Here is an 18,697-nt window from a genome sequence, read left to right on the forward strand (position 1 = left end):
TGTGGTGGGGTAGTGTGTACGGTGTCGGTCGCGCTTGGTGTTGAGTGTTCACGTTCAGAAGCGCAGCTCGGCGTCGCCGCTGCCGGCGCCAAGCGCGAGCGCGTCCTCGTCCTCGTCGTCGGCGGGCGCGAGGCGGGGGCGAGGGGGGCGGGGGCAATAATATAACAACGGTCCCGGTGTGGTGGGGTAGTGTGTACGGTGTCGGTCGCGCTTGGTGTTGAGTGTTCACGTTCAGAAGCGCAGCTCGGCGTCGCCGCTGCCGGCGCCAAGCGCGAGCGCGTCCTCGTCCTCGTCGTCGGCGGGCGCGCCGCGCGAGGCGGGGGCGGGGGCGGGGGCCGCGTCGAGGGGGGCGGGGTCCAGCGCTCGCTCCTGCGCTTCTTGCGCGTCTTCGCCCGTCTCGTTGCTCAAGCTGATAGCGTTCGCTGACAGCTTTTCGCCTGCAATTATTATTGTTTATTATACTAAAACGTTGTAATTACAGCGTTCGCCGATACGTTACAATCTTTAATACTACGGAAGTGAGAATAATTAATGACGTAAGGTTTTATTTATCGTGTGATACGGGAAGTTGGTAGAGCAATGAAACAACGTGAATTTATTAGGAAGCGCGGGTATTATAAAAGCTAGTGAATCGTTGACTGACCGGGACACTGCGGCGCGCCCTTGCCCCTCGAGCCGGACAGCTCCTGCCCGTGCGCGTCCACGCACCAGCACACGCCCAGCGCGGCGTGGCACTGCCTGCAATATATACATATAAAAATAGGTATTACTAATATATTTATTGCTATAGGTACGGTACATAACAGTCGCCATAAGATATATCGGAGCGGCCGAGGTGCTCACGACTATCTGAAAACGCCACACGAGTTCGACATTTACAGCTCAAAGACGATAGTGTTACCTGACAGTAGTGGCGCAGACAGCCGCACCAGCCTGTATAGTATGTTACCTGGGCCGGTAGTAGCCGCCCGCGTCGCAGGCGGGCACGTATCCCCCCGCCGCCCTGGCCGCGTGTGCTCTAGCCAGGGCGAGGCAGGGTCGCGTGGCTCGGCGCAGACAGCCGCACCAGCCTGTATAGTATGTTACCTGGGCCGGTAGTAGCCGGCCGCGTCGCAGGCGGGCACGTATCCCCCCGCCGCCCTGGCCGCGTGTGCTCTAGCCAGGGCGAGGCAGGGTCGCGTGGCTCGGCGCAGACAGCCGCACCAGCCTGTATAGTATGTTACCTGGGCCGGTAGTAGCCGGCCGCGTCGCAGGCGGGCACGTATCCCCCCGCCGCCCTGGCCGCGTGTGCTCTAGCCAGGGCGAGGCAGGGTCGCGTGGCTCGGCGCAGACAGCCGCACCAGCCTGTATAGTATGTTACCTGGGCCGGTAGTAGCCGGCCGCGTCGCAGGCGGGCACGTATCCCCCCGCCGCCCTGGCCGCGTGTGCTCTAGCCAGGGCGAGGCAGGGTCGCGTGGCTCGGCGCAGACAGCCGCACCAGCCTGTATAGTATGTTACCTGGGCCGGTAGTAGCCGGCCGCGTCGCAGGCGGGCACGTATCCCCCCGCCGCCCTGGCCGCGTGTGCTCTAGCCAGGGCGAGGCAGGGTCGCGTGGCTCGGCGCAGACAGCCGCACCAGCCTGTATAGTATGTTACCTGGGCCGGTAGTAGCCGGCCGCGTCGCAGGCGGGCACGTATCCCCCCGCCGCCCTGGCCGCGTGTGCTCTAGCCAGGGCGAGGCAGGGTCGCGTGGCTCGGCGCAGACAGCCGCACCAGCCTGTATAGTATGTTACCTGGGCCGGTAGTAGCCGGCCGCGTCGCAGGCGGGCACGTATCCCCCCGCCGCCCTGGCCGCGTGTGCTCTAGCCAGGGCGAGGCAGGGTCGCGTGGCTCGGCGCAGACAGCCGCACCAGCCTGTATAGTATGTTACCTGGGCCGGTAGTAGCCGGCCGCGTCGCAGGCGGGCACGTATCCCCCCGCCGCCCTGGCCGCGTGTGCTCTAGCCAGGGCGAGGCAGGGTCGCGTGGCTCGGCGCAGACAGCCGCACCAGCCTGTATAGTATGTTACCTGGGCCGGTAGTAGCCGGCCGCGTCGCAGGCGGGCACGTATCCCCCCGCCGCCCTGGCCGCGTGTGCTCTAGCCAGGGCGAGGCAGGGTCGCGTGGCTCGGCGCAGACAGCCGCACCAGCCTGTATAGTATGTTACCTGGGCCGGTAGTAGCCGGCCGCGTCGCAGGCGGGCACGTATCCCCCCGCCGCCCTGGCCGCGTGTGCTCTAGCCAGGGCGAGGCAGGGTCGCGTGGCTCGGCGCAGACAGCCGCACCAGCCTGTATAGTATGTTACCTGGGCCGGTAGTAGCCGGCCGCGTCGCAGGCGGGCACGTATCCCCCCGCCGCCCTGGCCGCGTGTGCTCTAGCCAGGGCGAGGCAGGGTCGCGTGGCTCGGCGCAGACAGCCGCACCAGCCTGTATAGTATGTTACCTGGGCCGGTAGTAGCCGGCCGCGTCGCAGGCGGGCACGTATCCCCCCGCCGCCCTGGCCGCGTGTGCTCTAGCCAGGGCGAGGCAGGGTCGCGTGGCTCGGCGCAGACAGCCGCACCAGCCTGTATAGTATGTTACCTGGGCCGGTAGTAGCCGGCCGCGTCGCAGGCGGGCACGTATCCCCCCGCCGCCCTGGCCGCGTGTGCTCTAGCCAGGGCGAGGCAGGGTCGCGTGGCTCGGCGCAGACAGCCGCACCAGCCTGTATAGTATGTTACCTGGGCCGGTAGTAGCCGGCCGCGTCGCAGGCGGGCACGTATCCCCCCGCCGCCCTGGCCGCGTGTGCTCTAGCCAGGGCGAGGCAGGGTCGCGTGGCTCGGCGCAGACAGCCGCACCAGCCTGTATAGTATGTTACCTGGGCCGGTAGTAGCCGGCCGCGTCGCAGGCGGGCACGTATCCCCCCGCCGCCCTGGCCGCGTGTGCTCTAGCCAGGGCGAGGCAGGGTCGCGTGGCTCGGCGCAGACAGCCGCACCAGCCCGCCCGGCCGGCGCCGCAGCCCGACAGGAACGGCCGCAGGCAGCGCTCGCGCGAGTCGTGCCCTGGAAACATTGGTACCAGATTTCGTCGAGATTTTACCTACAAATACCCGCAACAACCCGCTAATAAAGAGCCGCCGAAACCCTATGATTCTATGCGCCAAAGCAAAATGGCGTCAGGCCGCGAGCGATTTTAAGTGAAATTTCTAAATAATCTAAACAGTTTTTTTAGTGCAATGTTATTATATTGCTTTTATTCGGTTTATTTATAGGTATTATTAGAAATTATCATTACGCACAAAGGCATTTTTAATTTTTAATATTTATTTTAAATTTCCGTCGGATGTGTGGCTTCTCGCCACTAGTCAGTGACCAGTGACGTACTAAACGCAATGAAGTGCATGCACTTCATTGAGGTGCGAAAACATTTTCTTCGAGACGCCGCCTCTAGGTCGGACTCGCTCACCGAGGGTTCCGTACATTACATAATTTTAACAATGTATTTTTTATGTGAAACGTGAGTGAAAGGTAAATTGCGGTTTACGATTTATGACGTATTAAAAAAAACTACTTACTAGATCTCGTTCAAACCAATTTTCGGTGGAAGTTTACATGGTAATGTACATCATATATTTGTTTTCAGTTTTATCATTCTCTTATTTTAGAATTTACAGGGGGGGGGACACACATTTTACCACTTTGGAAATGGCTCTCGCTCTCTCAGTTTAGAAAAAAATTATATTAGAAACCTCAATATCATTTTTGAAGACCTATCCACGTATGGGTTTGATGAAAAAAAATTTTTGAGTTTTAGTTCCAAGTATGGGGAGCCCCCAAAATTTATTGTTTTTTTTTCTATTTTTGTGTGAAAATCTTTAATGCCGTTCACAGAATACATCTACTTACCAAGTTTCAACAGTATAGTTCCTATAGTTTCAGAGAAAAGTGGTTGTGACATATATACGGACGGACGGACAAACAGACATGACGAATCTATAAGGGTTCCGTTTTTTGCCATTTGACTACGGAACCCTAAAAAATCACGTTTGTTGTATGGGACACTTAAATATTTATTTTATTTTGTTTTTAGTATTTGTTGTTATAGCAGCAACAGAAATACATCATCTGTGAAAATTTAACCCCCTTTAAGGGGGTAGAAGTAGAACCAAAATAAAACAAGTGATTTTGGCCAACTTTTGGGGCCAAATACTTAGCAGTTCGCGCGCCATCGGTGTCGAGGTGCGTGAACATCCAGCGCGGCTACGGCTCGTAGTCACGAGGGAACCCTGTGAATAACGTTCTAACTGGTAAAGTTTGAATTTGATACTCACTAAGCGCGTACAGTTCGGTGGACGACAACATCCCGTCACCGTCGGTGTCGAGGTGCGCGAACATCCAGCGCGTCTCCGGCTTGCAGTCACGAGGGAACCCTGCAGGTAGTATAACGTTTTAGTTAGTTATTCGAACAACATACAAGTCCTACGTAAGTAATACGTACCGTGGCGGTCCGGCGGCGATTCCCCAGCCTCGTCCATCAGCACGGAGAACCAGTCGAGCAGCCGGTCGGCCATCTTGTCGGGCGCGCAGCCCTCGGCGGCGGGCTCGGCGGGGGCGGGGGCGGGGGCGGTGGCGCCGGCGGGGCGCTCGCGGCGCCGCTCGGGGCCGGCGCCGGCGCGCGAGGCCGGCCGGCGACCGCGGCGGCGGCCGCGGCGGTGCCACTCCTGCATATAACATTCATAAATTAATATTATAGGGAAATTCTTACACTAATTGGCTGAGTCCCACGGTAACCTCAATAAGGCTTGTGTTGTAGGTACTCAGACAACGAAAAAAATATACATAATGTTAATTGTCATTGCTGCATGTCCCAATGTCGCGTCCTTGGGACTCGAGGGACTAGCAGCTCGAGCATTCAGGGTTTTAACGTTTTAACGCGTTACAATGAGGCAGAGAATGTTCAGCTTGTTTGATAACTTTAGATAATGTACGTTTCCCACCGACCGGCTGGAGTCAGCGCGGAGGAGCGCATTTTCAATGTCTCAATGTGCCTATACATTATGTATAATATGTATGGCAGAAATAAATAAAAATAAATGAATAAATATTCTTTATTTGCTTAAAATATGGTACAATGAGATGGTATAGATAACATATTTCTGCACTAAGACATATTTTGCTAGTTAGCATGCAAATGTACACTTAACCTAAACTTAAACCTATCTAAATTCTACTTAATACTATTACATGCAAACAAGTCATCTATAGTGTAAAACATCTTAGTTACCAGCCAACGATAAAGTTGAGTTTTAAATAAATTAAGAGGGAGATCCTTAACATTATCTGGAAGAGCATTAAATATTTGTATACATATATAATAACTGTTTTTCATAAAAAGGGAACTACTGGGAACAAAATCAATTACAAGTCTGTTTGGGTTTCTTGTGCATCTATGGTATACCTCTTTAGCCTTTTTGAACAGATAAGGGCATTTCTTTACAAAAACAGCAGCTTCAAAAACGTACATACATGGTAATGTCAAAATTTCGTGCTTCGCGAATAATGGCCTACAAGATTCTCGTTGATGTACCCCACACATTGCCCTTAAACATTTTTTTTGTGCTATAAAAGCCCTACTCGTGTCAGTGGAATTACCCCATACAAGGAGTCCATATCTTAACTGAGACGCTACATATCCGTGATATGCCATTAGTACTGTGTTCCAGCTAGATATGTTGCGAAGTCGTTTCAGGACATATACAAATTTTAACAGTTTATCACACTCAGTTTATCACTGTGTCTATATGGTTCTTCCAACTACAGTTCATGTCTAAGGTGATTCCTAAGAATTTTACAGTTTCAACTTCCTTAATTTGTGTATTGTTGTATCGGACATCTAATGACTTTCCGTTGTTTCTTACACTACGGAATTGGATATATTGAGTTTTATTAAGATTAATAGATAAATTATTGAGTTCAAGCCATTCGATTATAGATTGTATAGTATTATTAATGTCATTATTATATTGAATTTCATCATTACATGTCACTAGAATTGATATGTCGTCAGCAAACAGCGTACATTGATGTGTAGTTATATCTGGTAGGTCATTGACATATATCAAAAAAAGTAGGGGTCCTAGTACACTACCTTGTGGCACTCCTTGGCAAATTTCCATGTACGAAGATCTATGATTAACTATAGTTGAGTGTACAGAGTTAGCAGAGAGAAGCGATGGAGTCCGACCGGGGCGACCGGAGCCGTCCGCGTGCGCGAGCAGCCAACTTTGCTATACCCCAACCGAATGCGCTCCGACGCCGCCCGTTCGGTGGAAATCGTACTTATATAAGGCCGCGGACTAAACGCACCCACGCGGCAAACCAAGGCCGTGCATACATTTGGTCGAAACTGTCGAGAGCAATGTATGAATGGCCACGATCTGCCGGTCGAATACGTTTAGTCCGGAGCCTAATGATTCAATATTTTTTGCATTATCACCTCATGTTCAGAGGAGTCCGGTGTGCGGTGGCGACAGGGACAGAACCCGCGGCACGCGAGCGCCACGGGTGGCGCGGGGCGACGCACGCAGTTGTGCAGGTCGAGCCGGCACAGAGATGAGTATGTGCGGTTGTCGGAGCCGCATAGGAACTGCACAGAAAATTGTCTTTATATTCTTCTAAACCGTGATTCTGCAACCGTAAGTTGCAGTAGGTACGTATATGCATAATCGGATGAAATAGGGCTAAAATAGGGCATGTTTATTTGCTCCAACTGCAGTCGGCTGTTGTGATTATGGTATACCTATTAGATGTAATGCTAGGTGCATTCGGCAGCAGAAAATTACCAAAATGATCGTCGTCACATTTTCCTAAAACAAAACTATAGCCAGGATCATTTTCTAACACTTCGGTTGCTTAGCAAATTTTGATCCTGACAAAATAGTCGGCACCGAAAATAACCAAGCGGGTGGGATTTTCGAAACAACCTGAACACTTTAAAAGCGTGTGCAGATCATTTTGAGCACCTGACCCGCTTACTTCTTGCTTCTGTAGGTACCTGTGCCCTTGGCACGGAGCCGCAGCCGACGCAGCGCTCGTCGCCGCCGCTCCCGCTCCCGCTCCCGCCCGCGGGTGCGGGTGCGGACGACTCGTAGAACACGTCGTCCTCGCGGGCCGCTTCCGAGTCCGCGTTCACCACCACGTCTCTGCAACATTCCGAGACAGCAGCTAGCAGTGACCTCGCCAGTAAACAAAGGAAGAACAGTACTCGCCAGTGCTGCATGTCAAACTATACATATGTATCTAACTTATTTACGCTAAGTTTTTCAGTGTGCGTACCCAAGTACTTGAGTACGCACACTGACTTGACTTGACTTGGCACTTGACTTGGGTCCACTGGGTCATACTCATACAACAAGAGGCTGATATTCCTTGAATTCCAATGTATATAAAGTGAACGAATATATGTATATGTTTGTCAATTATACAACGTAACAATGCAGGTAATAGTCGACGCAATTAACTGAACAATCGTAAATCTTATTGCAAGCGAAATAAGGTTTATTCTATTAGTGGCCAGTCATGTATGTTGATGTTAGTAGAGTCACACCAAGATAGCGCAGCACAGACTTGGTAAGCGACAGTTTACCAAGTCTGTGCTGTGGTATCTAGCTTGGTGGTGTGAAGGTGCGTAAATATGATGTTTATAATACCACCGCACTTTTGTAGCAAAATCTGTGCAAGGGTTATACTAGGCTCCAAAGATGACATAATTATTTTATTTACATGTGATTTGCGATACATAGCAGACTACTGAGGTTCAACGAATTCGGGTACAATCAATCGATCAAATGCTGACATGTAACAAAAACCGCATGCGACGGAGTCTGTTATTTGATTAGGCTTGTTACTACCTAGTTGTTATTATACATACCCGTTACGCAGGAGACGCGCGCGGTCTGCGCAGAGCGCGGTGCGCTCGTCGCGCAGCACGCACTGCTCGCGGCGCGCGCACACCAGCGCGCGGCACAGCGGGCCTGCAACCACACACAACACAACATGACAACACACAAGAGGTACCTAATATGCTCGCTTGGATTTCAATTTTTTGACTATAATGTTTACACAGCAAAGTGCAATTTGCCGTGGCATGTATTTAACAGATCACCAGATTTAGTAAAATTTAACACAAAAAAAATCGTTTTTACCACCAGAAATAATGAATGATCACCAAAATAAGAACTCCTAGTTAATGAGAAATGATTACCAAATTTGTACCATTTTTTTATCCTTTTAAAACAAATAACACCAAAATAATCATTATTAATCCAAAAATAGGAAATCATCACCAAACATAGAACTCCATTTTAATGTGAAATTATAACCTAATTTTTTAATCTTGTTATCCTATTAAAGCAAATGACTCCAAACGAATCATTGTAAACCCAAAAATACTTAATGATTACCAAAATTAGAACTCCATTTTTATAGTAGCATTTTGTTTCTGTAAGGGTCGCAGTTCTAACCTAACTTAACCCACTTTTCTTCTAGCATTTTGTTTCTGTAAGGGTCGCAGTTCTAAGCTAACCCACTTTTCTGGTAGCATTTCGTTTCTGTAAGGGTCGCAGTTCTAACCTAATCCAACCCACTTTTATAGTAGCATTTCGTGTCTGTAAGGGTCGCAGTTCTAACGTACGGTGCGGGGTACGGGGGGTTGAGCGGGAGGGGCTAGTAAAATTTTGCATCATTTTACTTTATTTGGTAATATGTATACATTTTTTGGTAATCATAGCGGTTTATTTAGGTAAAAATATCGCATTAATTTGCTCTTCAAGATTTGGTGGTTATTCATTATATTTGGTGATCATTCATGATTTTTGGTGTTTGTATACAATTTGAAGTGCAGTCGTGATTTAAGCAGGTGGTAGTTTTGTAATTTTAGACCTTATTTTTTTGGTGTTTAGTTTTTTTTTTTGTGGTCATTATATTTGGTGCCATTTGCCGTGGCATAATAAAGAACTTTTCAATCGAATGGCTTAATTAAGTTACGAAATTTGAAAAGCTAATTTAAGTCACTATTGTACACAATGCATTTCTACGAGTCAATACACTCGAGTCAATACTGAACACTAAAACTAGGTATCTATTGAAAATCTAAGTTCTACCGAAACGAAGTGCACCGGTGTCGTGGCGGTTCGTTGATATCTTTACTTCTCTTTGTTTTTAATTAATACGATTTTCTTTCAATTGTATCTTAAGTATAAACCAAAATAGACAGCTTAGTAGATCCACTATCTACTTGTATATAATAGTATACGTACTGTTCGGGTCGAACAGGTACCGCCGCGGGCGCCGCGCCGTGCCCTCCTGCAACACATCACACAACCTCCGTCAACTCAACATCACCTGCTTCATTTAAATTGTTACCTATGAGTTTATTTATATTATTTTTCACCACACCAGCTGGTAAAAGTTCTTTTGATTCTTCAAAAACTGATGAGAAAGTTGCATTTTATCCACTAGTGTGGCAAACAAAGTACGAGTATAATCAAATGCAAATGTTGAGTTGTTTCCTCAGCTTATGTTGGCTGGTAGAATTAACTTTTAAATGGTTAATTTGAATGATAAACATTTACCTCATAACATTCATTTTGAATTGATTTTGTTTGATATTTTACAGTCAATATTTTCCTTGCGTTGGTGTGGTGAAAAATTTTGTGTTTCACTGGCTGGCAAAATTTGTTTAACCCTCGTGCCTTGAAACCCTCGCAACGCTCAAGATTCCACTTTTCGAACCACTATTGCTACGCTCGTGGTTCAATTCAGTTTTGGAATCTTTCGCTTGCTGTGGTATCAATAGTAGCACGAGAGGAAGAAAACAACAACTCAGCCCCCTTTATAAAACAAATAAGTAATTGCATAAGTGTTTTGTGAGTGTTTTGGTGTAATCGACCTGTCAGTTGTTCGGAACTGTCAAATAAAAAAAACTATTTACTTAATCATAGAATCTGGTCACAAAATTTATGAGAATCGGTTGAGAATTGCGACCTGTAGAGGAAAACATCCGGACATACTCGTACGAAAGCAAAATGCCAGAGTCAAAGCGTAAACCTTCGCTACGCTTCGGTCAATAATAGAGTCGATAGTCGATAATCAGTTGAATTATTAAGATAGTTGTAACGAGTGTAACGACGTATTTACAACTTATTGCATTGGTTTTTTTAAGTGAGATTTAACCTATGCCCAGAATTACTTAGTCTTTGGTCTAGACTCCTTGAGAGGTTACGAGCTCTTTTTCCTACTAATTTTAGTGAGTAAGAGTGTTTTTGCCAGCGGGTCGAAAACGACTCAATCGAGAATATATGGGTTAAGTAACTGCATTACACAAAACAATACTACATATACCTACATATACATAGGTACCTAATATCTACAAAAAAGCCCAAGGGACGCATTGATGGCCTCGCAGAACTCACGCTCCATCAACTAAACTAGGCTCTAGGCCCCGTGCATACAGAAGGAACGTGGAACGAACATCTCGCGTTCATAATTGACGAGCGAGCGAAGCGCTCCCGCATTTATTCTCTTTGGCGAAAATACGAAGGCTGAGCCCTTAATCCTCCGGGTCACGTACAAAGGCGCGCTAATTAGCGCCCGTATTTACCACAGTCCACAAACACTTCAACATACATAATAGGTATAGCTCACAATAGACGTATCGTAAAAGCCGTGAAACATTTTTTCCCTGGAGGGTTCTGGCCCTGGAGGTACAGGAGGGATAAAAAGTACAGTTCTAGGATTTAATTCGTGGATTAATTATTATTTATTTACTCTAGGTTTACAGCCCACTTTGCTTTTGATAGATGTTTATCCGGTATCATTTACTATCCTACATTCTCCAGGGCAAAGATTAATTGTTAATTTCACGGTTTTCCTCTTAACTATTTTTGCCTTTAACCGGTTACGATCCCAATTCACAGAGCATTATTGAAGCACAGAGGCGCCCCCGGGCCGCCATTAGCTGTAATTGCTCCGACCCTGAACTAGAGGTAAGGTTGCTACCACATCATCGTCGAACTCGAAGTCCTGGTCGGAACGGCGCGCGGCGGCGGGCAGGCTCAGCGCGACGGCGCCCAGCAGCGCGAGTAGCACTCCGCGCATGGCTGCTGTGTCGAGACGGTCGGTCGGCGTGGAGGCGCGCCGCACACTGCGGCTCGCGCACCCACCACCCACCCCACCGCCAATCTAAGGAAGGTTGTAAGGAACACCCACCGTAAACTGACCGCGGGATCGCTGGCGAGTAAGCGTGGGCGAGGCTGAGTTAAGCTGGCCAGGTTACAGCGCAGCGCAGCCTTTGGTGAATAGCAATGAAGGCTGCATGCGCACCTCTTGTGCGTTGCCTTCATGAACGCCGCCTCTTAGAGACTGTTTCCGCAACTACTCCACTCTAAACACATTTATACATTTTATTTGTATTTGTACCTTAGACTAGCGTGTGATGACGATGAAGTGAATGTTTTTGAAAAAAATATATGTTATAGAGTATTAGTTTAAATATAAATACATAAAATACCCAAAACTAATCACCCGTCCCTATCTCGGAAATATAATAAAAAATTAAAGCGAAAATTTTACTACTTATAAGGATATTTGGAACTCCATTTTTTTTATAATACATCTAGAGTCTAGATTACTTACATAATACGTATAGTTACAAAAAATGGGTTCAGTAGTTTAGATAAAAAAATGAAAACCAATTTTGTTCTTTTTTTTATTTTCTCAAAAACCTGCAGCGTTTTAGGGTTAATATTTTGTGAAATAGCATCTTACATCTGACCTAATAAATTGGCAAAACGGCAATCAATTGGCTTCTGGGGCCGATGCCCCATACCACCATACTAACAATACTACGGCTATACCCATTGGCATGTAGATAGTTTTTGTTATGGGGAAGGATATAGAATAGTTTTCAACACCAAAATCACCCATTAAGGGTGAAAAGGGTGTGGAAAAGGGTGTTAGGGGGAAAGGGGGGTTGAAGTTGTATAGGGAATCAGTAAAAGGATTTCACAATCGTATAAAAGATGCCCACCACCCCCAACCCTTTAAATTAGGGGATGGAAGATTGTCATAAGCAACTTACCAAAAGAAGTGAAATCCCACTAAAAACAGCATTTTCACGTAAAATTTAATGTTGCCAAAACGAAACCATAAGACTCGCACTGTCATAAAGTTATCAGATCTCTTGTAGAGCCAAGCTTCTAACTCTACAAGCCCTAAGCCCTTTAGTCAAAATAACAAAATATGTGGCTTGGCCGTTTCGTTAGGTACTACAAGAACTATTGTATAATAAAAAAAATTAATACCTAGTAAATAAATTTTTCACCTTACGCCCGTGTGAAGGTAGCGAAACGGCCAATAGAAAATAATAAAATAGGTAATATAAAAAAAAATACAGCAATACATTAATGACACGAATTATTTTATTATTTACGTCTTTCCTGAATGTTTTATGGCTAATCGATAAAAAGCAGATTGGATAAAAATAAACTTCCCAAATTACTCACTCCACGCAGACGAAGTCGCGGGCAAAAGCTAGTATTGTAATAAAGTTCCCCCTATCCTAAGCGTTCGTCTACGACAGAGTCGCAATCGAACCCATAATTAAATAGTACGGTACCCCACTAAACTAAAGTTATACATAAAGTGTCTTATCTACGCGCTCTCTTCTCTACTCCCGCTCGTCCCAAGGCATCCAGTTTTCCCTCCCTCCTCCCACACTCCCCCCTCGCGAGCCTCCATCCCGCTGCACCGCGAGCGCGGACTCGGTCACGTCTCCGCCAGGAGCCGGGGCCGGGACCGTGTAGAAAACAATCAATGTCTGATGCCGCAGAGGATTTAAACCGGATTAACTTGCAGATGCGTGTGTGAACGACCACAAATCTTACAGACCACTACATTGGTAGTCTTTGAATATGCGTATGTTACGATTGCTGAGGTCAGGTTACGCTGGTTGGTCCGTATTTGCGAATGCGGGCGGCGAGCCGCCGCGGCGCCGCGCGATCGATCGGCGGCACGCAGCCGCCGCCGTATACATCACTCATACATCGCTGCGTACTGATTGCAATCTATTTTGTATTGGATCCGGGTTGTTTTGAACCTGGATTCGGGCCCTCCCAATAAATCCCGAATCTAATCCGTCTGTAAGTGTCGATTACAACAAAATGGATGACCAAACATGAGTTTAGCACGGTTTATTTAGCTTTTAGGTAGTATAGGTACAGTCGAGCTCATAAATATGTATACTTTTCTACACCTTAGTCCATTGCAATAAGGTGAAAAAGTTTATACACATTTATGAACTCGACTGTACCTATACCTACTGCCACTGTCAGTGAAAACTTTTTTTTCCCCTCACTAGCTCGGAAAGCCGTCTTTTATCCTTTAAAACAAGCGGGGAAAAACGCATTTTATCCACTAGTGGGGAAAGTAATTTGACCTTGAATGGAGCGTGTTTAAGTAGCTTGACAGATAACAAAACGTAAAACGCTCATAATAATGGTTCGTTCGATATTAATTATCATTTAAGTCATAAACCTTAAAATTCCATAATAAACGTTTGTTTTTTAATAATTATGTTAAATATAATTCTGAACGCACAAGTTAAGTCGATGCAATTTCAAAACGCATCATTGACATTTCATACGTCAGAAATGTCAACATTGACAACAAAAATTTTGCTTTAAAACTTCTCACGTAAAAGTACAGAATTTCGAGAGTTTTTTGTTATAATATCGTAAAAAAATGAGTGATTCCAGTTGATGAAGATGATCTAACGCCTGTGGATATTGCACTTTCCTCGCTATAGTGAGGGGAAAAGTTTTGTGTTACACACGGGTGCAAATGTATTTTACTTCTCGTGTGTTTAATTCCACACTCGCGGGTAAAATACAACTTTGCACCCTTGTATAACAAATAACTATAGCAGCGCTGTGCATTTTTTGTGATGGGGAAATAGTACATTTCGATGCTAGTGCGGAAAGTATGTCATTACTTCATAAGTACCGAGATATCTTGCCACGAGCCGTAGGCGAGTAACAAGACTCGGGCCGAGTGAAGAATGACATATCCGCACGTGTATCGAACGACGTTTTTTAATACAGTTGCGAAAAAATAAGAAAAACAACAAGTAAGGAATGGAATTCGAAACTTTTATATTATTAATTCTGTGACATCATTGACATTGACATTATGAAGAGGTGTTTTTCTAGCTTTTATTCGACTAGAATAGATTTTGTTATTATTATTGAACCCACTTCAATGAAAGTTTTTTTTTCAAATGCATGTTCTACAAGACAGAAACAATTGTAAATATTAAAACATTGTACTATTATTACCTAAATATCGTTATTTACGATTATTTGTGTATCGTATATTTATAAAAACAATATCGAATGTTTCCTTTGGAAACTTAAAACATTCTTGCAGTAAGAAAATACGCCTCTTCTTTGACAGGCGTTCCGTTCCATTCAGACAACTTACTTGTATTAAGAACAGTTTTTCAACATTAAAAAATAAACGTGTTATAATACTTATAATGATGAAGAGGTAAGTAATAAAATATGAAATATGCATATTTTTCGTATTCTTACATTAACAGTAGGTTTTTATGTTGATTACAATGGTTAAAGGAAACTAATATTAACACTCATCAATAAGTAGTCATGAATTGGAACAAGTAAAAATTTAAAAAAATTGGAAAAGTAAAAAGCACTAGTTCGCGAAAACCAACTTTCCGCACGCTAGACAGCCACGAAAAGTAGTACTTTTTGAGCAACTGTATTAAAAAAAATGTTAAACTCGCGACAGATTTCGCGACAGGTCACGTGACCGACAGATTGAAAATTCGTAAGACGGACACGTGACCTGATCGAAATTATCGATAAAAGTTGATTTTTCTGAGATAAACTTTTTAATGTTAAATAATTGTAATAGTTCTGAAGTGTTAAATTTTTAATGTAATACAAATTGTTATATTTGTGTACGATAGCGCAATAAATGAGTATTGTTGAAGGTTTAAATATATTAATAACGGGTCACTCACGTATTTTAAGGTGGTTCGACTAGGTTACCCAAAGCTTAAACCCCGCTAGATGGCGTCACTTTCGCAAATTTTCAGGTTTTATTTTTTTGTGGAATAGTGTTGGTATCTGTATACTTAAAAGTATGTTTAGCGCACTCTTTACATAAATATTGAACTATTATAATAAACATTGAATACTTCATTAGTGCAAAAAACACTTTTAAAGTCGACAGAGTGTTTCTGTCATGCTATTTCCTACTATTACTCACACATGCAAACAGTGTTTCCGTGATTGCTTGTAGTAGACAATTTCATGCAGTGTAAGTATGCTGCAATGGCGTTGCGGTATGTTCGTGGAAATACGTGCAAGAGGATTCGGGTTTGAGACTGGTACGTCAGGGGTACTTTTTTTTGTCCTTTTTGTGTTATCTTATGTTTCTTATACCTTTTATTCTTCGAATTCTTGTCCGATTCCGATATAACCGAAATATATTTCAGTGATATCGGAAACGGCTCTAACGATTTCGATGAAATTTGCTGTAAGGGGTTCGATGTAGCTAGGTCTTATCTCTGGGAAAACGAGCATTTTTGAGTTTTTACTTATGTTTTCTTTTTCTCCCAGATATTCAGTATTATTAATAAATTAGTTTATAACGTTTTATAAAAATATGTGACGTTTTGAACAGGTTAAAGGTACCACATTGTCGGTTGTCGATTAGGTTGATTTCATTTTGAAGCTTTATGGAAATATGACAACAATAAGTAGGTACCCGTTTGGTTGAAAACGCCACATATATTGAAAACCTGACTTTCACAAATCTCACCTTTTTGGGTTCTTCCAACTTAGAAAGGATGGAGAATACTGACGATTCTTAGTAGCACTAGCCAGTCAAGTCCAGGTTTGTAAGTGTCAGGTATCAGTTTTTTTTTAAGCGCTAAATATAGTTCTACAAGTAAAGCAATCCCTTACTGCCCAGCCTCTATAGTATTTTTCAAACTGGAAGGGTACGATGATAGATTTCATCTCCATACAATTTATAACCTAATAATGCCAAATGTTGCAAAATTATATTGAATTGAGATCTATCATCGTACCCTTGCAGTTTGAAATAGTTATTTACGATACAAGTGCGGAAAAGAGAAAATTCGAAACGAGTGGCGACAGATTAAAACACGACCGCAGAGTGTTTTAAATCGACACGAGTTGCGAATTACCTATTCGCACGTGTATCGTACAACGTTTTACAGTACATATGGCCCTTTAAACTTTCGACATATGCATGAAAAGTGCTCTTTACGCACTAGGGCGAGAAAGTTGCACCATATGTACTGTAAAATACTTTTTAGTACATATGGTGCTACACATACGTTACCGCCCTAGTGCGGTAATTAGTACAATACGTGCATATGTCGAAAATGTAAAGGGCCATAATTATGTACTGTAAAACGTTGTACAATACACGTGCGAAAAGGTAATTCGCAACTCGTGTCGATTAAAACGCTTCCTTCAGTCGTGTTTCAATTTATCGCCACTCGTTGCCAATTTCCTACTTTTCGCACTTGTATCGTAATGTACTAATAATAAAGTAGTAATTGTAAAATAAAATTAAAACTTTTTTTATATATTTTTTTTGGATTCAAGTAGGTACAGTGAGTAACAGTAGAACAACATTGCATGGCCTTCTAATTATAACTATTATAGAAAACGGGATATTTATCATGTTTATTTATATTATTTATTTCTTGATATTTTGGCCGGTCTTGCAAGACCAGTCGTTGTGGAGATCCCTGGGGAGGCCTATGTCCAGCAGTGGATGTCTTGTTGGTGTAGATGGATTCACACAACAAATGAAATAACATTTTTTCATATTTGTTATCCGTAGTTGTCCCTGTACCTGAAAGAAAAATAATATCATGATAGCACAAAATCTCTAATGTTATCGGAAGAAAGATGAAGCAACAATATGGATTCTAATAAAGTTATCATTTACTTACCTAGTAATAATTGTGTTTTTCATTCATAGACAAAATTCCATAATTTTCATCCCCAGGAAATGTTTTATTTTACTTTATTGCAGTGAGGATGTCCTGATTTTTTCTGGCTAATGAAGGAAAACATTTTATTTCCAAGAATGCCTCTTCATTTTGCACAATACCTAAAAAAACCTAGAGTTAGTGACACATTGACTATTCGGCAACCAAAACAGTAATAATTACATTATATAGGTATTGTTCACTGGTTATATCTACCATTACGGAAGAAGTGAGAATTATTTTCTAAAAAGATCGGCACGAGAAAATTACAATGTACAATGAAGGAATGAAACTGTACTTACCTACCTTACGAAACTTCACCATCATGAATTCCGCTTCAATTGAGTCTGAATTTTTCTGGATTTTCGCGGACCAGAACACCGATGATTTTTGTAACTTGATTTAGACGTTGCTACATATATTATTATACTCTTTGCGTTGCTATCATTTTCAATTTATACAAACAAATTGATGTCACAATAAACATGACCCTATGTGTCAGTGTCAACACTGTCAAATAAAAATGCACTAAACATGACGGCACTGCAAATCCAGCCAGGTCGGCCAGGCAACGTCGCCAACGTCATAGAGTGGCAACGCCGCACGCAACGTATTTGTACACGACATTTGTGACACACACATACGTAAAATTGATGAAAAAATTACGTTGATTTATGTATGATTTCTGTATGAAACAAAGTTTTTCTATTAATTTAGCGCAAACGAATATTCGAAAGTAGATAAATGAGCAAATATTTGTGTAGTAATAGTGTGTAGTGCCTTAATTAAAGCAGATTGAATTTTGTATGAGAATCGAACCACCTTAAGTTGAAAAACGCTCGACATGTTTCACTCCGTACCGAGAAGCGTTGTCCGTGTCATCAGGAGCTTGCGTTGCGTTGCGTTGTTGTTGTTGCGTTGCCGGTACGGAGTGAAACATGTCGAGCGTTTTTCGACTTAAAATACGTGAGTGACCCGTTATTAGTATATTTAATATGTCTGTGTCTCACGGAAGTTTTGTTATTAAAATTGTTGAAGTGATTGATATTTTGGAATGGTTAGGGAATAATTTTGCACGAATTGCTTTAATTATCAGTATAAAAGTATAATACTATCATTTATGTGGTAAAATACAATATTCAAGTTTTCACTTCTGCCGGCACTCCCGGAGTGCAACCCGTTGTTTTTTTATTACAAATTCGTTAGGCGCTTAGTGTGTAAATAAAAACTGTTTTTTGGAAAATAATACAGATAGCAAAAGAATCACTTTTTATTTATCTCAGTTTACTTTGATTAATTTAATAGCCGTTTAAAATATTTTTAGAGAATTTTCAATCTTGGCCGAATGCCGGATAGATGTGTATTAATTGTGTGCCTTATATAGACATAGTATATACGAGTAGTTATAGACATGAAACCGAGCGACCAGGGGTAAGAGAAAGACATATTTATGTATTGACAGTTTCATGTATGGCAGCATAATCCTTTTTTTTTTTTTTTTAATTTATTTAGAAACAAACAGTCTCTTATATTAATAACTTGTTATAATCCTTTTTTTCTTTCACTCTTGTACATTTTGACTATCTTTCTCTATCA

The 18,697-nt window shown here is 43.5% G+C and overlaps 1 protein-coding gene across 1 annotated transcript; it reads right to left on the bottom strand.

Annotated features, from left to right (window-relative positions):
* Positions 1-102: 102 nt before the first annotated feature.
* Positions 103-13,088, bottom strand: LOC134743424 (proteoglycan Cow). The gene is made up of 12 exons (XM_063676815.1): positions 12,993-13,088; positions 11,047-11,229; positions 9,306-9,351; positions 7,919-8,021; positions 7,043-7,190; positions 6,485-6,634; positions 4,487-4,709; positions 4,320-4,418; positions 2,868-3,051; positions 1,087-1,290; positions 644-738; positions 103-437 (listed from the first exon to the last, which is right to left on the bottom strand). Exons 1-12 carry the CDS (start codon positions 13,086-13,088, stop codon positions 232-234), a joined length of 1,737 nt encoding a protein of 578 aa, XP_063532885.1. The 3' UTR covers positions 103-231.
* Between the last annotated feature and the right edge of the window lie 5,609 nt (positions 13,089-18,697).

Source organism: Cydia strobilella, chromosome 8 (assembly GCF_947568885.1).
Source record: "Cydia strobilella chromosome 8, ilCydStro3.1, whole genome shotgun sequence".
NCBI classification, from domain to species: domain Eukaryota; kingdom Metazoa; phylum Arthropoda; class Insecta; order Lepidoptera; family Tortricidae; genus Cydia; species Cydia strobilella.

Bases quoted from the DNA above. Each gene is read 5' to 3' on its own strand.
- LOC134743424 (XM_063676815.1), bottom strand. From the start codon at position 13,088: ATGAGTGATGTATACGGCGGCGGCTGCGTGCCGCCGATCGATCGCGCG. The intron at 8,022-9,305 runs GTACGTATACTA...GTGTGGTTGCAG, and splicing joins GTACCTGTTCGACCCGAACA to GCCCGCTGTGCCGCGCGCTG. The intron at 6,635-7,042 runs GTACCTACAGAA...TTTTCTGTGCAG, and splicing joins GCTCCGTGCCAAGGGCACAG to TTCCTATGCGGCTCCGACAA.